The sequence below is a fragment of the Cervus canadensis genome, chromosome 23 (genome assembly GCF_019320065.1).
Source record: "Cervus canadensis isolate Bull #8, Minnesota chromosome 23, ASM1932006v1, whole genome shotgun sequence".
Classification (NCBI taxonomy): Eukaryota; Metazoa; Chordata; class Mammalia; order Artiodactyla; family Cervidae; genus Cervus; species Cervus canadensis.
Window position 1 is genome coordinate 15,436,673 of NC_057408.1, and position 21,595 is coordinate 15,458,267.

A 21,595-nucleotide genomic window follows, 5' to 3' on the forward strand; every position below is an offset into this window, starting at 1 on the left:
ACTAAATGATCTGGTGATCCAGGGTTGGTTAATCCCACAGATGGGGAAACTGCGGATACGGAGGGCTGACTCTAAAGTTACAGACAGATTTTCAACCGAGTGGCGGGTCAACCCCTAATCCTTGTGTTGTTCAAGGGTCTATATCAAGAGAGAGAATACACACACACACACATGCACACATATTCTATTGGTTCTATTTCTCTAGAGAACTAATACGTATGTTAAGTCTCTGAAAAGTTCTACAATTTTTAAAAAAAGAAAAACCTATTTAACCTAGTATTTTCCTCATCTATTCAAATCATAGAACATTTTTCATATAACACCTGCTAATCTCTCAAAATATAACTTGGGGAATGCTTTTATCAGTTCTCACCTTAGGCTGTCAGCAGTACCGGACCCTGAATCCACTTGATAATGAAACAAATAACAAAAGCGTTGGGACACAAGACCCCACCTCGTCTTCTGCACATGGTGAGGGCAGCAGAAAATAACCACGTGTCATGGGAGCACAAGGAGGTGAAATGTCCGCGTGGTGATGACAGGTGAAAACACCTGCCGGTGGGATGGACCACACACCTGCGCTTTTGTCCAGGCCTCCTTTGAGACTGTTCTCGTGGACTGGGGAGTCATCCTGAAATACCATCAATCACAGTCCAGCAGGCACAAGGCACCGCTCCCACCGCAGGGGGCCTAACAAGAAGAGCCAGCTCTGTCTCCATAAAAGCCCGCCTACCTCCTTTGCCTCCTATTGTCCCTTCCTGAAAGTGTTTCCACATACGGTCCTCACTGACCCGGATTTATCCTTCAGATCTTATCCTAGAAGACACTTCCTCTGGAAAGCCTCTTCTGACTCTATCTTCTACCCGGAACCCACCAGGTCAGCCCACCCACCTTCCCGCTTCAGCCCATAGCTTTGCTTTGACGGAAACATTCTTTGTTAATACCTGTCTCCGCTACTAGCCTGTGAGGTTCAAGAGGACAGCCAGTTCCCATCCTGTTTGTTTTCAGCAGCCCCAGTGCTTGGGGACCCATCCTGGGAGCTCTGAGCGAAGGAAGCAGGATTGCAGGGGAGGTTCCCTCTCCTCATTTTTCTCATGACTCTACCGTCGCTAGCCTTTCTTTGCGGCCAAACCTGACTGCTTTTCTCTCCTCTTTCTCGAAACATCTTCACTGTTTCAACCTTAAGAAAAAAAAATCTATACCAAGAGTCTATGAACTGTTCATATAGGTGCGTGTGTGCGCACACACACACACAGGCATGCTTGCAGACATGTGCATCTGTACACCCAGTTACTCCAGTGAAGAATAATAAAATAACAACACAGCTTCCCCGGTGGCTCTGGGGTTAAGAACCCGCCTGCCAATGACGGAGACACGGGTTCGACCCGGGATCCAGGAGGCTCCCACGTGCTGCAGAGCAACTGAGCCCACGCGCCACAGCTGCCGAGCGGTGCCCGAGAGCCCGAGAGCCGCAGCGCCCGGGCCCGGAAGCCTGGAGCCCCCGTGCCCCGCGGGGTGCCCCCGCCGGGAGGACCCGCGCCCTGCGCCTGCGCGCCGCGCCTGCAGACGCGCCCTGCCCAGGGCAACCCGAGAAGAGCCCCCCAGCAGCAGAGGCCCAGCACAGGCGGAAATAAAACGATCAAGTGAAATTTAAAAATAACAATACCAACAATCATTTGTCAAGTATAACAGTGTGAAGAGAGATGGGGACTGCAGGCAACAGTGCGTCTGGGGAATGAGAGGCCAAATCCGATTCCAGCTGCGTCACTTTCTGGGTCAAGTGAAATTGTGCAGAAGTTTCCAAACCCACAGACAGAAAAGCAGCGGCTCCTCTGGTTCCCGCTCAGCCCCTCCCCCAGCCCCCACCTCGCGGCCGTTCACCCCGGCCACGAGCTCCACTGCGGACGCTGGACACGGTCTCCTCCTGCAAGAATCAGCCCTGGAAACAGAAGTATCGAGAAGACCAGTGCAGTGGCAAATGGACAGGCCCTCATTTCAGGAAGTGTGGCTGAGAGCTGGCGGGGTGATGTACGTGAGGACTGAAGGCGAGGCTGGCTGCGGTGGACACCCGGCCGGCCCGCTCCCGCCGTGCCCCTGGGACCCTGGGCTACTGACACTTCGTCCCCCCGAGTCACAACAGGAGGGTGAGGACGGCAAGGCTCTCGGAGCTGATGCAGGCCCACCCTGTCCTTCCGGCCTTGCCCCCACAGGCAGGCCGCCCAAACAATGTCATCAGAAGAGGCTGCGGGTGTGAGCGATCCCCAGATGAGACGCAGGTGTAGGCCTCCCGCGTGATCCCCTCTGCCTTGCGCTGGACCCAATCACGTCTGCAGAGAAGTCGAGATCAGACTCCAGATGGGACCCAGTCCTGGCCAAACTCCTGGGGGAGCTAAGAGCATTTATATGCCGTCAATGCCCTCTTCGAGTCAACTCTTCTCAAGCTGATAGAAAAGCTCAAGCAAGAGCAAGCGGCTCTAACAACAAGGAATCCCTCGCTGGCCCCAGCACACATGCTCACGCATGCACGGGCGCGCGCGCGCGCACACACACACACACACACACACACACACACACACACGCCCTCTGAGATCACGGAAATCCACACCAGAAATTCTAAAATATGCTGATTCAACTTTTATACTTTCAAACATCTGGACTCTCTAAAAGTCTTGCTTTTTTGGTACAAGAATGGATATGGAAGCACAGTAACCTCTCTCAAGTTTACACTTAATAAGGATCGTTTTTTAATTTCCCAGAGAGCCAGGGCATACCAACACTAGCATTCATGCATACCCGATCATTGATAACCCCTTAATTAGGTCACCTGTTCAACTGAACTGCAGTTCACTGATAGGATATTGAGTTATTCAAAGTCAGAATGTTTTTTATTAAAAAAAAGAAAAGAAAAGAAAGCTCTTCAAACACCCTCTGTTCCACAGAAGAAAACATTTGTTTCTTTTGTTTTTTGGTGGCTTGTGGGATCCTGTTTCCCCAAAAGCAAAGATTTAACCTGAACCTTCCGGCAGTGAAGGTGCAGAGTCCTGACCACTGGGAAAATTTGTTAAAAGGTACTTTTCCAGACGCGGAGCCAAGAGACCAGGTCATGGTACTTCTCACTACACAGGGACCTGCGTGAAATTGTTCTGCACAAGGTACATAAAGATGGTGCAAACAGCATCATTTCTAAACGGTACAGGGTGAAGGTGGGGCCACCAGAAGTCACACAAACCCCCAACTGCACAAAAACGCACTTGGACTCACTCATTAAATGCATTCTTTAACTTCTCAGAGGAGCCACTTGAAGGTCACCTCCACTTAAAATCCTTGGCTCAGAAGCTCCTTGTTGCTTTATGACCCAAGTCTATTAAAATTCTCAGAGTCTCTGATGATGAAAATTCCAGCCAGCTTTTTTTTCCTCTTCATGTGGTTGGGGGGAAGAAAACCAACACATGAGTCTATTTGAAATCATTTCATGAATTTTAATCATAGCAAATGTGTTTTAACAGTAGTCATAAAATCAACATTACCACATATACAAAGGACAAGACACCAGATTGGCATACAAAAATACCATATATTAAAATCAGGTTCATTGGAAAAACTCAGGACTTGCTAAGACACCACCTACAACAGAGACAGCAAGCAAGAATGCTTTTAAGACATTCAGATTTATAAACAGCAGCTTGATATCCCCCTTATGAAGTCAGTATTTGGCAACATTTGGACAATATTCTCTACACAGCCCAGCAGCTCGTTTATCTGTAGGGCTGTTTGGCCCTTTAAAAAAGATTCTAAAATAAATAATCCACAGACTTCTAAATGAAACACGTCAAGGACTTAACAGCCTCTGAGCAGCATTAATCTAGCCATTTGACTGGAGTACTAGTTATCAAGAAGGCCAGGAAACCCACCAGCAGAGTCGTACAAGTGGCCGGGCCTCAGTGTAACAGCTGCGTGGCTTACGCTGGGAGCGTGTAACCGTCCCAGGCTGAAACCAGCCTCCTGCAACTGCCAAGGGAGCGAAACGGGAACTAGTGGTGGAATGAAAAATATAACAAATGACCTCAACCAGGAGAGAAACCGAAATGTTCTTGAATGAGCCTTCCCAATAGTATTAACCTACTCAAGTCAGGTCACATCCACGGCATGGGCACTGCATTCCACAGGTAAGAGGACATCGTTGGAGTTTGTCTGCAGTGACTGCACCACCAGCCCGAGAGCAGGGCCTGAAAGTGTATGGTGTGCCGACCGACACCAGTAGGGCCTCCGCGGACGCGCCCGTCAGCTGAGCACCTTCCCGTGTCTTCAGCTGACACATCCTGAGCTGAGTTCTGTGGGCCATACTTGGGTGACTAATTGTGCTTGGCTCAGTTAATTCCCACTCTTCTTTCTTCAGCTGGTTTCTGCCAGGACTGACCCTCAGCTTCTGCTTTGTTTGGGAGCTACGGTCTCACTATGGGTTTCCTCCCTCTATGCCGGCGTCGTCTCACTTTCTGGCCTCTCTTTTGCTACAGACTCAAGGTCACAGCCCCACCTCCACCAAACAGGGCCTGCCTAAGAGTCCGCTTGTCTCTCAGCCAGGAAAAGCCAACCGGGAGTTTTCTGCAGCACAGTGTAAGACTCCAGCTCTTGTGTCCCCCCACTTTCGAAAGAGAGATGACACAGATACCTCCACTTGTTCCCCTAAGGGGCACCTGCCTCATCAATTTCCTCCCTTTTCCACCCATGCTCCTCCACTGCCATCATATCCAAACTTCTGCTTCTCGATTCTCAAAATGCAGATGTCAGATTAAAGACTGAGCTTCCCTTTGGAACACTCTTATTAGAATAATCCAGTAACACAGCCCACGGAGATCACAGAAGACCTTCACAGGGGCTACCAGCCCTGCATCCCATGATGAGCTTAGAGCAGTGTTCTAGAAGAACCAGGCCAGCTATAAGGGAACATCCCTCAGAAAAACAAAACATACATGCTGTTGCAGGCTTCAAGAGACCCCTCAGTACTTTTGCCCCAAATATTACTGATTGTCTCTAAAAAAGACTATAATATGAATAGTATCAAAAACCTTAGACTAGAATAATAAAGTCCAGCTAACGAGATGAGTGTTTTCAAGCACCGCTACATCATAAGTGGGATATAGATAGTGGGATACCCCAGGCAGTGAATCCTGAAAAAAAAAAAAAAATCATTGGCCCAACTGTGCAAGGAAACTTGTGCAGAAAAATGGAGCCATGTTGCAAGAGTTCAAGAATAATGGTGCTCTACTCACGACCACTTGAGCAGAGCCAAAAGTAAGTCATTTGGAAGACAGAGATTATATGTCCCACCCACTAATGTTCTTCATATGGTAGAACTCACCTCTTCATATATAAGAAGTCTCAAGACCTTAGTTATATAAACACTCCCAAAGATAGCTGGTTTGACAAAATGGATGCAGCCTATAGCATTTGTTGAGAAATTAATACCTAAATTCAACATTATATAACCCACATTGGAAAACATCACAAACATTTTACTTGATTTTTTAAGCTTCAGTTACAGCTAAATCATGTGCCTATATATATGTATATATTTATACCTATATGTATAGATATATATCTTTATACAGTGAATCAACTGTGTCAGCAAAGTCAATGGCTTGAATTTCTACTTATATTTTTAGAAATGTTTCAGGTTTAACAAAATTCAGCAACTAGTCATCATCTCTTGAAATAGACTATCACTTTCAAACAGTTACTGAATTATCTTGACTGCCTCATCCTTCTCTGCAGTTCCCGTTCTGGTAAGGATTGCTTTGTGGGTAACGTTTTCCTGAGAATGATGAAAGCGGTAAGGGACAGCTTCTCCTTCTGGGCCGAGGATGACAGATTAACTGACTGATGACCCTTCTCGCATGGGAACGAGATGCTGACCAGTTGGCAGCATCATTTTTCTAAGAGAAGATAGAAATTCAAACCACTGGCATCCCACTCCTCTCATACCAGTGATCTTTGGCCCTCTAATTTCCTCATGAGTCTAGAGAAAATCTATTATTGGGCAAAACACGTAGTCATTTTTAAGGACAAACTAAAGAGTCCTGCTCATTGACAAGTTCTGTATTTAAAACAAATGCATTTGATTAACATTATTTTGGACAATGAAAAGCAGACTAACCACTTTAGACACAGTACAAGTTTTCAAATAAAACTATGAGAGCTCTTTAAATAAAAACCTAGACTGGATTAAATACTATCAGGAAGAGTCTGATCAATGAAAATACATCTCAAATTGAATTTTCTGCTTCCCTTTACTCACTTAAAAAGCAATGTTAGTAACTTTAATAACCTTCAGGTCTTTACTTTTCATGGGCAATGTTTTTCTAATGTCAAACAAAGTGTCATTGTGCAAGAATTCAAATCTTCAATTATTTCAGGGATAACAACAACAACAAAAAGACTAAAACAATGTCAGATCTCACTCTAAAAATAGTACCTACATTTTAGTCTGGCATCTGAAAAACGATGCCTACCTATGCCCCCCCTCAAATACAAGGACGAGCTGGCAGACTTCAAGGGCAAACAAAAACACTGCCTATGAACACTGCAAAACATGCTTGCTCCTATATTTCACACCTTACTAATGCAGTGATGGAGTCTAAGTAAGATGTTGGAAGTGAAGAGGGATTTCATTAGGCTTTTTTCTTTTTTTCTGTAACATTTACTTTTTGGCCACAAGACCCTAAACACAATTTCACAGTACAGGTCATGCAGGTCAAACATTTTACAGCTACTGTCTAACTACTTACTATTTTTGGACAATAGATTCACATGCAGCTAATGATCCCAGAAAGGGGGCTTTACCAAGCACTCTTTTAAGCTTCACTGATTTTTCCTTGGCCCAGAGTATCTAAGTAATAACCCCAAAGGGCAATCAATGCATTTTTACTGTCATACTTGAGATCATTTATTTTTAAGCCCAGAAAGGAAAAAAAAATTTTAAGCCAACTTCAGGTTACTAAACCACAAACTGTCTTCTCCACCTTACTGTCTACTCCACTAACACCTTGATGCTAGATTCCACTGCATAACCCTCCAGAATCCGTTGTCCAATAATGATACCCACTTGCCACATGTGAGTGGCATCAATTTAATTAACTTAAAATACAAAATCCAGTTCCTCATTCAGACTAATTTCATTTCGGTTTCCCAGTAACCAATGTGGTTACTGTATTGGACAGCATAACTTCTAGAACATTTCCAGCATCACAGAACATTCTACTGAGCAGCGCCAATCATGAAGATCCCAAGGGCTGGCTGCACCAGTACAAGGTTTAACCATCAAGGGAACCACTCTTAAGTCATGAGCAAGATTAAACTGAACTATATTTTTAAAGGAAATATCTTATAGGTTTCTGATCATAAAGTATGACTGGAACTGAGAACCTATTGCCTTTTCATCACAACCTATGCCCCAGGTCATTGTACAAAATTTCCCCAAAACAATGCTTTTTGATGGCATACTTGATTCTACTTAGCATATTCAGCATTCTCTTGGTTATGTCAAGATCATTAATAAAGAAAAATCCATGCTTCTTATAGTTTACTATTTACACAATACTCACTGTCCTTTACAGGTAAAGTGGGAGGCAGGGGGGAAACCAATGTTTTGCAACTCAAAAAATTCAGATCACATGGTTCTCCTTAATTGTCTATACTCATCCCTAAGTCAACCCTCCTTTCATTTCCCAGAGAGGTAGATGCTAACTAAAACGAATATATAAATCTATAAAAACAAAGACCTTAAACAGTAGTTAAGTTAGTAAAGGGTGGGCATTCATCCACCCTGAAAGGAGATCGTAGCCCGACAGAGAGGGCAATAGGTCTAGGAAGGAGCAGGAGGAAACCGCCGTGCAAAGTCCTGGCCCCCCTTTCGCTGCAGAACAAACTGTCTTGCATCTCTGTGGGCCTGAGTGGAGTCGTCTGAAACATCCAGCCACCAGAGGTTGCCTTCAGATCCGACTTCCTGTGCTTTCCGTTGTGAGTTTTTCACTGATGTGAACTGTGAGTTCTGGCTGATGGTGTCACTGGGCTTGTGTTACATGGGGTAGACGTGTTCTCAGGGTCATGAGCAAGTGCCAGAGGCCAGAGCAGTGGATGCCAAATAACATCAGACAACATGAAGCCTATACACATTCTATCCGGCAGGCTGAGACATCACATACATGCGCACACGCACACTCGGCACACACAGAATTGTACACTGATTAAGCAGGTACACAAATGAATCACTAGCGGCAGAACCCACTTAAACAATGGCTTTACATCAGTAAGACTCACACAAAAATCCTGCTTGGGGTTGCTACTGTACCTTAAATTGTAATGTCAAGAATCTATCATAGAGCCGAGTAATTTTGCACTGCTAACTGCAATTGGGATTGTTTTTCAGTAGAAAGTATGTGGACATTTGTACTCTGCGGGTTTGTGCTAAGAAACACAGGTCACTGTATCACCACGTATGTCGGTGTCTATATATAACCTATAGACCATGTAGGATTCTACCCCACTACACTCCAGGGCTAGTCATTTCCTGTAGGACATAAACATATGTAGATATCATTCACAAAACAATTTGAATATGGCATGACTTAACATTGCAAGGTAACGTCCATTTGAAATGCAGAATCCTCAGTGCAACGTTTCTGTGGGGTTTTTTTCCCAAGAGAAACAGAAATTAGGTCAGACATGCATCACGGCAGCCTGGGAGAGTTTGAGAAATTGAAACTAACCCAACAGTATATTAGGTTACATAATAGAGGATAGTATTCAGCTAATATGATACCTAAATTATTAATACCAAACAAATCCTAGATTATTTGTTGTATAATGCCCAATAGCTTACACAATAAAATGGCATTTTAACCTAATTTCTAGTTTGAGATTTCAAATACATTTCCTAAAGGGCTAATGACAAATTTGAAAGATTTGAAAAACCCGAGTTCATATTTTTATATCAAATTCTCATGTCAATGAATATTAGCTTGGGATTCTATTCATTATATTGTCATTTTATCTCAGTTAATGCCATAACTTTAATGTCCATATTTTGTGCTGCTTGAAGGTAAAAGTTAGCATGTAGGTAAATTAAATTATCTCAGTCTTAAGGATTATCTCTAGCCTTACTTTTTGGAGGCAGTCACGCCTTATTTTCCTGTCCCCTGTTTTCAGGAATTCAGTGGAACACAGACATATCTGTGAATGGGGGCAGGGTGGCTTGGCATGCACCACTTGCTTCATAAATTCCATAAAAGAAACGAGAACTGTAAAGCTCACAGCTCTGTCTGAATGCACACATATTCAGACATAGAATGTATCATTTAAAACCAGATCTTTCTTTGCAAGCAACTGCAGGCCATTAAACATTTAAGCACATTTGCGAATTGATGGTGAGCTGGTCCACTTACACTGGGATGTGCATTGCTAGTTCACCTTGCCACGCTTCTCGATAAAAACATATCTTGAAATACAAGAGAAAGTCTCACTTCTACCAACAAGAAGACACTGGAATGTGAAATGGCTTAACTCTCACGGAGCAATCTCTTTTAAGAAATAATCATGGACTGTCTTAAAACGCCAGTCCAGGTTTGTTAGCAATTACCAACACTTGGAGCTGTTGGAATACATCACAACTGGGAGAAAAGACAGAATCTTCTGCATTCTCCATTTGTGCCTCACAGAATACAGGACTTGGACACACAGAAGAGGAGCAAGTGTGCAAGGGACGTGTCTGTGACACCTCGCTGGGGGGTCCAGGTGGCCGCAAGGTGGCCGCTGTTTCAGACTCTGGACTCATTCACGCCTACAAAGTCTTACTCCTGGGATTCTTCTGAAAAGATTCAAAACCTGAGGTAAATCAAATCACACACACATACACACACACACAAATACACAATATTTACATTTAAAATTCTTATTTTGTGAGATGGCTTGAGAAAAACTGGCATGTAGGTTTCCTGTGGGATTAGGCATTTCTCATTATTACTCAGTTTATTTCTCCTGATCCGGCCTTCGGTTTAATAAACACATAGCGAGCTCTAATTACAGGGGAAGAAAAACAAACGTACGTGACAAAACACAGCACACTGGAAACACTCGTTCAGATGTTTTCCGGAAAAGACAACTGTCCGCGTAACTTATTTTAATTTGGGTGCCATTCAAAACGGTATAAAAAGTCTTAGCAACTAAATGGAGACAGGGTCTCATTTTCTCAAAAAAAGGAAAGAAACCAGCACTGCATGTTGCGGTTCAATTTTTTACATGGATTTTCAGGTTTAATTCTACTTGTATGCAGGGCATCTTTGTTTTAATCTACCACATTTAGAGAAGATCACATTGTATGCACTTCCAACAGTTTAACGTCTAAGTAGAATAGGTCTATCTCGTAACATGATTTGGAGAAATGATAAATTACAGTCCATTTAATAGGTGATTATGAGGATGCATGCAACCATCTTCGAAGCCGTCGCCACCAGGAATGAGAGCGCTCTGCCTGCTTTCCCTTCGTGTCTGTCTTCGGGTAATCAGACGGCGGCCCAGGGCCCGGGAGCCAGCGCCGGGCCCCCCGGGGTCAGCGGGCCCCCCGCCTTCTCACCACGATCCCCCCACCAACAGCTGCTCAGCCCCGAGTGGGCACCCACGGAGCCTTGCCCGCAGCCCCTTCAGCCGCAGGATATCACAGTGAAGCGCTTAGAAATGCAGGACATGTTGTGGAGCACGATGCCGAGGAGGAAGACCAGGACGCAGGCCACCAGGATGACGGTGCACACCCCGGACCAGGTGGAGCTCTTGGCCGCGCCCCGCCGGTCCGGCTCCTCGGCCGCCGCGTTGCCCGGGGCCGCGGGCTGCAGGGGCTGCTGCTCGGCCGCAGGGACGCTCACCACGGCCACCGCCTTCGGCTGGCCCCCAGGCAGCAGGCGGCAGCTCGCGTCGCCGGGCAGCAGCGCGCGCTCCTTGGAGACGGGCAGGGGCAGCATGTAGCACCCGTTGCTCGGGAGTCTGATGAAGACCGGCGTGTGCTCGGAGGCGTGCGGGATGGCGATGACGCCCAGCACCGCGGGGTCGTCGGGCAGCTGTGACACGGAGAAGCCCGGGGGCAGCCTGGTGGTGCCGCGGCACCAGGGGCAGCGCACGTCCTTCTGGCTCGTCCGCATCTGCTGCAGGCACACGGAGCAGCAAGTGTGCCTGCAGTCCAGCAGCTTGGGCCTCCGCCGCGGGCTGTAGTGGTTGAAGCAGATCTGACACTCCAGCAGCGAGTCCTGCGACAGCGTCTCCATGCTGAGCCGGGCGCGGGCCGGGCCGGCCGGTCAGAGCCCGCCGCTCGGCGCGCTTCCTCCGGCGGGGCTCGCTGTGGTCACCAGGGGGTCGGGGCGCTCACGGCCTTCCAGCATACTCAGGCGTGCCCATTTCTGAAGGAGACAAAAACGCACACAAAGCGAATTACTTCCAACAGGCCGAGATGGATGTATTCCTCGGCTCGAAAGTCCGGATGTCACGATATATGAGTACAAGTTTCCCGCTCCCGAGACTGGAAGAGTCCCGGGATGTCCAGTGGACAGTGAGTGAGCGAGTCCTCTCCTCGAATACTTTTCTTATTTCTAAAGAAACAAGTATCTCTACAGGGTATGCAATGCCCCCCAAATGTTCTACAGAGGGAGCAAGCTGTTTCTGTTTATTGTTCTTCTGAACTGTTCTTCTAAATACACTGCAGAAACTCGTTTCCAATAAGCTTCTAGCATTTCCTAAATTTCTTTCCTTTGCGCCTGGGACCTTCTTCTGATTCTGCTCACCACCCCGTAAGTGCTCATTGCCAGATACAGGCACCTCTACAAATCTAGGTACATCATGTAGCCAGCTCACTCCATGGATGTGTGTTAGGACTATTCCTCTCTCACAGGTAATTAAAATGGTGCCACCAAAGAAGCACACTCAGGTATCGGTTATCTTTTCCCCCAAATCTCCTGAACCAAGGCAGGTTTTGTCAAATGGCTTTAAAAAGAGTCAAAAAGCAAAACAAACAACTGCCAAATAACAACAATGAATCTTTAGACAGGAGGGGTCACAAAAATACACAGGATCACGAGTATGTTTCAGTCAGTTCTTTTAATTTCATGATTATTTGGGGCTGCACCAACAGAACCAAGAGCAAATACCATTAATTCACTGATTATAATCAAGTATTATTGTCAAAGAAAACCGGCAAGCAGCCTTCACCAAAAAAAAAAAAAAAACCCAGGAGAAGAATGTTAGCCTTCTGGTATTGATAGGAGGCAGGATAACTTGGTTCACTTAACTGGAGTTTAAAGAATCCATCAAATGTTTTAAGAAAGGCTGCCCAAGACCATCTCCTATTGAAAGCATCCAAATTATGTATTCTGAATGGAACCATGATGACTCTGGAAAAAACTATCCAACCATTGTTGTAGAAATAATTGCTAGTCCTAGAACCCCACCTACACCCAGAAGCAGGAGCTAATAATACAGATAACCTCCTTCACAATTTTCTTAAAAAGAGAAACTTCTTTTTCTTTTTGATTTCCTTTGTGCGATTATGAATACATCCCTCCATGGTGATTACGATTTAAGATCAAAATCAAAATGTAGAAATAGTTTAAAGTCAGAAATAATCACTGATAAAAATTAATGCTGACAATCAAAAAAAGAAACATTTTAAAATATTTTGCTGTAAGAGGACTTAAATTACTGAAAATAAAATATAGTAACAGCATTCAGAAAGCGCATATTATAATCAACTGCTCATCTATCTACCATTTCAAGAAACAGTTGTGGAATAATTGAAATTTGCTAAGTGTAGAACTTAAAATGTTCTCACCCAAAGAAAAAAAAAAAGATTAAGATGTGACATGATGGATGTGTTAATCAATGAGATGTGGGGAGTCCTTTCACAATGCATACTTATTTCCATACTTTAAAGTGTCCATCTTAAATGTCTTACAATCTATTTTGTCAATTATACCTCAATAAAGCTGAAATAAGAAATAAAAATAAAAAATAAATATCTACTGAGTATCTATGATGCAAAAAGCACAATACTAGCCATGGTAGATTATTAAGATGAATCAGACCCAAATACCACTCCTAAGCTGTGATTCATGGGGTCGCAAAGAGTCGGACATGACTGAGCGACTGAACTGAACTGAACTGAAGCTATTTAAAGTTAGGCAAGAATGAACTCATGAAGGTATTTTCTCTTCCATTCATTTATTCATTCAAATTCTCATTGAATATTTACCATGTGTCAAGCATTATGGTAGTTATTATTGTCCCTTGTAACAAAGACCTTGTCACCACCCATAAGAAACTCACAGCCTAGACGTACTTAAACAGCTATGCAAGTAAATAGCTGTAACATAAATACAGTGATGCTTGCCTTACTGGAGCTGGATGGAGCAATCAGAGGCCCAGTGAAGAGTCTGGATTATGGAGAGGATTTAGACAGGGAAAATTTCAAGACAGGGTACTTTCAAGTTCAGAAATAAGCATGAGCAAAGGGAAAGGGGTGAGCAATTACAAAGTTACTTTTATACTCTAGCTGTGACACTGGCTAGGTTTTTTTCTAACACAAGAGTAACCTTCAGATGCCATCTCTAAGAAAGAGCTTCACAGTTTTAGCCTAGACGTTTAGGTCTTTGATACAGACACCTTTTATTTTTTTTATTTTTTAAAGCCTTTATTGAATGTGTCACAGTACTGCTTCTGTTTTTCGTTTCTTGGCTGCAAGGCATGTGGCTCTTAGCTCCCTGACCAGGGATCGAACCCACACCCTTTGCATTGGAAGGTGAAGTCCTAATCACTGGACCACCAGGGAGTTCCCGGAAGCCTTTTGAAAAAACAAAATTCACACAGAACCTGCAGGCACCCTCCGGCAGGCCCAGCCAGGGAGAGCAGAGCCTACAGGGAGGGGAGAGGTGAGTGGACCCCGGCCCGGGCCACAGACCCCAGACCACGAACTGTGGACACCCCCGAGTGCCAAGGACGTGGGATTCATCAGGCAGCCACAGTCAGGATAGATGGGAAAGACTTGCTGGGAAGCTACTGTAGTATTAGACAAGAGATAAGGATTGTGTGTGTGTGTGTGTGTGTGTGTGCGTGCATGTGCGTGTGTGTGCATGCGTGTGCATGTGTGTGTGTGTGTGTCCGAAGTCAACAGTGGCGATAAGGATGAAGAGATCAAAAGTGCTGACAGCTCTTAGAGCAGTCACGTGGGATCTGGCCACATCGACAATGGGATTGTAAGGGGAAGAGGCAAAGGCCCAGTGAGAGGAGGGTGAAACAGACACAAGAGAAGAGGAAAGGTGAAGAGAAACACGATGAGTCCTGTTGAGGCTGTGCTCCATTTGAGGTGCTGGGAAGGGATAAGAAATCAGTTACTCAGGAAGATGTTAAAGAATCAAAAGGAAGCTGAAAACATGGGTCTGATATTGTAGAGCAAAGTCAGGACCGGGCCTGAGAGAGCTAGATGGCCCCTCCGGAGAACAGATCTCAGCCAGAGGCAGACACAGCAGCCCGCAGCCCGCTCAGGGAGCACTCACTGTCACTGGCTGGACGGAAGAATGGGGGGGCGTAGGAGGACACCCGGGGACCCCTCCCAGCACGTCCCTCAGACGGAAACGGCCCAGGCGGCCCGAGACCATGAGGAGTGTCTGAGTGCTCAGTAGCTCAGTCAGTTCTGACTCTGAGGCCCCACGGACTACAGCCCGCAGGCTCCTCTGTCCACGGGATTCTCCAGGCAAGGAGACTGGAGGGGGCTGCCATGCCCTTCTCCAGGGGATCTTCCCAACCCAGGGACAGAAACTGGGTGTCCTGCATTGCAGGCAGCTTCTTTACTGTCTGAGCCACTGGGAGATATATATGTATGTATGTATGTATGTATACACACGCACACACACTCACACACACACACACACACACACACACACACACACACACTCACACACGTGGCTGCAGGTTCGCGGCGGAAGGGCGCGTTCAGGCACGGCCAGGCAGTGAAGGGCTGAGGAGCCCTGGCGCTAACGCCTCCTTCCCTCCACCGTGGACCCGCCAGGCGCGGCGCGATCTGCCCAGGGCACTCCTGGCCCCCGAAGGGCGGCTGTGAGCGCAGCCCAGGGAGCAGGAAGGCGCGCAGTCCCCTGGCCCTGCCCCAAGACCTGCCACACCACCATTTTTCAACAAAACCAACACGCACTTTATTCATGAATTTATGTTCCAAGTAATGTTCACTTAATTGGTGTCGAGCTCCCTTAAAATTAGATTATACGACTCAATTTCCAACATATCCAAGTTAAAATTTCCAACTTTATCCCAGAGTAGGCCTTAAAACACAGGCTGAACACAAAATCAGAGGGGAAGACAGTTCCTCCCCTCTCTGCTCAGCTATTCAAGTAATTCTGACGACAGGACAGCCTCCTGATTTATACGCGGATTTGTTCTATGTGAAGCCAGCCCATACTGAATTCCAGTTTATCTCCTGTCTCATAATTAGTAATGATGATGATTAGTTAGGTAAAGAGAAGAAGATTTATGAGGCTCTGGACCAAAGCTAATGATGAATCATTCTTTCTCCCTTTCATCCTTTCATAAACCCAAAAGATGTGAGTCAACTATAGAAAAAATAAGGCCCACATAAGCTAGAAAAGAAACCCAAATTCCCAAGCACAGGGTACACCAGCACACACTGGCAAACCTGTCTTTGCCATCACGTTCCTTACAGGAGCAAGACGTGATACTCAAAGTAAACACTCAGGTCCAAAGGGAAAGTGTGTTTTGGTAGAATGCATAAAAACAGGTGTAAACTGAAATACTACACTGGAATGATTTTTAAATGTCAGTACAGTTTATTTTGAAAGAACATAAAGATTTAAAAAAAAAAAGAAACCAACCAGACAGACCACAAAAAGAGGAATAGCAGTTAAGGGAGGGCCTTCTCAAACTAATATGGCATACGAGATACAACACATGGTCAAACATGTCCTCATGAAACAGTAGTGTTGGCACTTCCCTGGCAGTCCCGAGGCTGGGGCTCTGCTTTCACTACAGGGGGCACAGGTTCAATCCCTGGTCAGGGAACTCAGGTCCCTGCGTGTCCCACAGAGCAGCCGACAAAAAAAGCATATACCTTAATTTAAAAATACTTAAAAACAGTTTCATAAATAATGTCAATTACACAATACACAAATAGAAGGCCCTGAATCATCACTGAACTCAATGCTAATCCATGCCTTGGATTTAAAACAGTTTAAAAAGCTGAGATGTATATGAATGGAGGAAGGTGTGACTTGGAGGGAAATGCCAAAACCAGAGGGAGGGGTGTTGTTCAGGGTCAACTGACATTCGGTGCTCTACAATACCAGTATATTTTCACAAAAGAAAATTTCTTCTTGTTAAAAAACTACATAATTTTAAGCATCTTTATTAAAGTATGGGTGTGATCAAGTCCTCCCATGAATTTAGTGGGTGGTAAAAAGCAAAGGTCTTCAACACTGAATTTTTATAGTTCAGTTGCTTTCAGAAGTCCATGCACATAAAGATAAAAAGCTGATAAAATATATCCAGTCATCCCTCGGTGTCTGTGGGGGACTGGTTCCAGAATCCCCTCTAGGATAGCAAAATCCAAGAATGAAAAAAAAAAAATCCAAGAATATTCAAGCTCCTTATTTAAAATGGCCTAGGATGCTGGCCCTCTGTATCCTCAGATATGAAACCCTCAAACATTAAACTCTAGGATATGGAAGCCGCCAGCCACAGTCCAGGTAGTTTTACCCTGCTTATACTTGCACGATTCTTCATACACTGTGACTTAGGTTTGCAGCTGTGACATCAAGTATGAAGCCTCTCCCCAGCACTGTGACCCGTGAGCTGATACCGATCACATCTGACTGACTTTGAATGGTTCCACTTGTTGGTCCCCATGAGGATCTTAAATTCAATGGTCACACTGAAAAAAATCTCGAAGTCTTAAGCTAGTCACTATATGCTTTTCTTGCTCTCTTAAAGTAGCATGTCTTTTTGATACAGGCCATTTACTTATTCAAGAAAATGTAAATATTTGAAATGAGATTAGAGAAAAGAATTACAATTCCATTTAATCTGGCATTTCGACTGGCAAGACCATGTAGTTATACTGGATCTTGGCAAACACTCTGATTAATGGCAGGAATGGGCATGGCTTGTCGGTGACAGGTGTGTGGCTGACATTTGGTCCTCTCGTAGCAGAGAGCAACCCTTTCAGGACACAATTGCCTAAAGCGTGTAAAGTCCAACTGGTGTAAGAACTGTCTGTTTTCATGGAGAAGGCAGTGGACCCCAGGGCTCTAACAAATCTCCAATGAGAACTCTATCAGTCCAAACTCTAAAGAAAAGCTGTCCTGTTTGCTCCCATGAGCATCATGGTTTGCAGTATCTGATGACACAGAAAACCAGGAGGGTGAGAATGGTTACTTCAAAGTCCTAAGCAGGGACGTCCCTGGCGATTCAGTGGTTAAGACTCTGAACTTCCACTGTAGGGGGCACGGGTTCAATCCCTGGTCAGGGAACTCTGATCTCACAAACAACTCAGTGTGGCCAAACAAACAAGTCTTGAGTGACCAGGGGGTACGGGGCAAAGGATGGTGCCAGGGCTGGAGGCAGATCGGCCCCAGCAGCAGAGGCAGGCGGGGAGGACGGAGGTCACTGGCTAAACGGGCAGAGCAGCAGACCCACCAGAAGGCAGTGGCCACCTGGGGCCTTGCCACACCGCAGTGGGACTAGCCTTGCCGCACTGCCTATCGGGGTAACCACGAGCACAGGGGGCACGGCCACGGCCGAGGTGCCGCGCCCTCCACGTGCCAAAGCTTCTGCTGCAAAAATGCAACTAACCAAGCAGCTGAAATGGAACCACAGTCTCCAGAGATGTATTTACTCAGGAGCATTTCATTTAAGTCAAGGCAGGGAAAAGAGGGATGAATCAGACCCATCCACAACTCGGGGATAAATATTTAAAATCAAAGTATATTGGAATCAAGACATTTTTAGGAATTAAAGCCAGATTTCAGTATAACAAGCACTGGGCTTTGTTGGTTTGTTTGCTTTAGTATCTATCAGACAATCGCTACTATTAGGAATGGGGAGAGAAAGCATTTAGCTCCAGTTCTGCCCTTAAGTAGATGGGTTACCTTAAGCAAATCACCTCTCGAAGAGTACAGGGTCCTCTTCTCCAAGACACTGGACTAGATGGTCCCTCAAGTCCCTTCTAGTGAGAACAGTTCCATGACCTGAGTAACTGCTAACCACACTCGGGTTTTCAGCAAATGACAGAGCTGCCAGGCTGTTTGTTCTACAGTCATTCTCTTTATACCTGAGAGATCATCTATACATATTAATTGTCAGTGACCTCATGCATGGTTATGTGAGACATCTAAAATAAACAGGAAACATCAGAAGTTTCTTCCCTACTGTATGGTGTAGGGAACTCTGCTCACTGTTACGAGGCAGCCCAGATAGGAAGGGTCTGGGGGAGAATGGATACATGCACATGTATGGCTGAGTCGCTCTGTTGTCCACCTGAAACTGTCACAACACTGTTAATCGGCTATATTCCCAACAAAAAACAAAACGTTTTTTAAAAAAGAAGTTTCTTCCTTTATGCCTTGAATTTAATGAATGAGCATAAAGAGAGCTAACACCTTAACAGAAAACAGCCACAACTTTGATTTGTAGCAATAATCAAAGGAATTACTATTTTATATCTAATCAATAACCTTCTCAGCTCAAGCAAGATATCCCATTATCCAAGCTTGCTAGTAGGTGAAGGTGAGGTTCCAACTGTCCCTTGAAGAGACGCCTGCATAACCGTCTGGTTCATATGGAAGCCAAGGTTAACACTGGCCTCGGACATACAGTTGCACCTTCACTTGCTCTGATCACCCAAGGATGGTGAAGAAAGAAAGGTGCAGATGGTCACAAAGGTGCAGAAGAGATACAAAGGACTGTCAGTGGATCCCCAGGCTCCCTGGAGAGAAGCGATGATAAAAGATGCCATCAGATAGACAGGTAGAGAAGAGGGTAAAAGATCAATCACTTCAACTCATAGAATCCTGAGTAGTGCTGAAGGATCTGAGAACCAAAGTCAAGGGGAAGGGTCGACATAGCAGTAAAAGGGAGGCTCTTCTTCAGGTGACCATACAAATTCAGCTGATCGCGCACAGGGCTTAGACAGAACCGCTAAGCAAAGAGCTATCATTGCCTGTTAGAGGATACTAGAGCCCAAGTAACCTTAGCTGGCCCACTATTCTTTTGACTCCAGACACTGGAGAGCAAGAGTCAGAGAAAAGGACACAGAAATATTCTTTATTTGATTAAGCATCCCATCTGACCCATGTCAGCATTATCTCAGATAGCAAAGGTGGCTCTGAACTCACAAGTCTCAAGAGATGCCGGAGTTTAAGGTGGTATTGCAAGGTGAAATCTAAAGACAGCCCAGTGCCAAGGAAGCACATTAAGTCACCTTTGGGGTGAATGGCTTGAGGGCCAAGACTGTGCGTTAAGGATTGAGGGGCTGTCAGAGGGGCAAGCGCCCCGGAAAGCAGAGGCCTCTCTCTGTCAGGGGCCCCCACCGGCCCCTACTCTTCACCTGCAGGGGACAGAGAGCCTCCGAAGGCCGGTGTAAATATCTGCATTTTCACAAAACGAATCACACACGCGCATCCCACGCCCGTTTCTTACCCAACCACAAATTCCAGCACAAACTGAAACCTTTAGGGAATTCATTTTTTTAATGTTTTCCCATGATACTTCATTTACGTCAGGGCCCACAACCTTCCTCTGTGGGGCAGATGAAGCGTCTTTTAGGCTTTTGGGTTCATGCAGGCTTTTTTGCAAATATTCAGCTCTGCCATCAAAGTGTCAAAACAGTCAGATCGAATGTCAAAGAGCAGCTGAGGCTGCGTTAAATAAGACTCCCTTTACAGAAACAGGCCACAGATGGGACCCGGCCGACAGGACGTCATCTGCTGACCTCAGGTCCACATTGTTTCTCATCAGCTCTGCCCTTAATCCCTGAAATTCAGTATATTACTCCGGAGACACCCATCCTCAAATCAGCTTATTGCTCTAACATGAGCTATCTTACCTGAGTTTTCTGTCAAGCCACAGAATGCAAAATATTTCCATAATTATTTGAGGAAGACATTAAGGGAGTATCAGCTTTACAACTACATTGTCCTTTTAAATGACCATTCCCAGACAATAGGAGGAAAGAGAGCTGAGCAAAGAACATTGACAATGGCCAACATCTGCTAGTCCCACCAACAGCAAATATTTACTAACACCATTGGTGAGAACTTACAGTTAGGGCTCCAAAGTTTCTTCACACTGAAATATATGGTTCTACTGCTTCAACAAATAAGCAATGGCTCTAGAATTCCTTTTGACAGCTCCAGATTAAAGACAAGCCTTCATCTGATGGAACTTCACAAAGACACCATGATAATGCCTCCTGATGTTCTGAACTTTGGATACAATTCTTATTTTTCATCTGCACTGTCCTGCAGTAGCTCAACAAATTTAGATTTGGTCAGGTGAATCTCAGCCCTATACAGAAGCATCTTCTGATGGTTCAACTTTGGGATACATTTCCCAAACACATGGGCATCCCTTCAAAGTGCGACAGAACACGTGTGATTTACAATGAGAGCGCCATCCAGCTGAGGCCTCTGAAGGCTGGGAGGAGATACAGGGCCAGAAAGTCTTAGCTCAATGTTTTTAAAACCACCTAATTGTTAAGACTCTCTTATTTTCACACATGAAAAAAATTTAATAGATATATTTCTTTTTTAATTAATTTTTATTGAAGTATAATTGCTTTCCAGGCTTTCCAGGTAGCTTAGTGGTAAAGAATGTGCCTGCAATGCAGGAGATGCAGGAGACATTCAATCGCTGGGTGGGGAAGATCCCCTGGAGAAAGAAAAGGCAACCCACTCCAGCGTTCTTGCCCAGAAAATCCCATAACAGAGGAGCCTGGTGGGCTACAGTCTATGAGGTCACTAAGAGTTGGAGGTGACTTAGTGGCTGACACATGCACACAGTTGCTTTACAATGTCATGTTCGCTTCTGCTGCACAGAAAAGGGAACCAGTCATATGTATACACGTGTGCTATGTCGTTTCAGCAGTGTCCGGCTCTTTGTGACCCCTGGACTGTGGCCCGCCAGGCTCCTCCGTCCGTGGGATTCTCCAGGCCAGAATACTGGAGTGGGTTGCCATGCCCTCCTCCAGGGCATCTTCTCCACCCAGGGATCGAATCCGCAGCTCCTGCGAATTGCAGGCAGATTCTTTACCACTGAGCCACGGGAAGCCCCATATGTATACATATACCCCCTCTTTTTTGAATTCCTTTATTTCTTAAGAGTTCTTCGAGTTACCTGGAGAACATTCTATTTTAAACATTTGAAAAAAGGATGGCATGTTAAAAACCTGGTGGGTTTTATGGCCATCACTTTAAATAAGTCTATTCAAAAACCATTCACGAGATTATTTTCTTTGAGCAGGGAGTGTTTATTGCTTCAATCT

General features: G+C 45.2%; 1 protein-coding gene across 10 annotated transcripts in view; it reads right to left on the minus strand.

Annotated features, from left to right (window-relative positions):
• Window positions 1-3,458: 3,458 nt before the first annotated feature.
• Window positions 3,459-21,595, minus strand: part of RNF152 (ring finger protein 152) — an 86,492-nt gene continuing 68,355 nt past the window's right edge. For all 10 annotated transcript variants that reach the window (XM_043443856.1, XM_043443855.1, XM_043443854.1 and 7 more), the window contains one exon: window positions 3,459-11,441. In XM_043443856.1, coding sequence (XP_043299791.1) covers window positions 10,695-11,309 — 615 coding nt within the window. In that variant the 5' untranslated portion in view covers window positions 11,310-11,441 and the 3' untranslated portion in view covers window positions 3,459-10,694. The remainder of the gene's footprint in view (window positions 11,442-21,595) is intronic.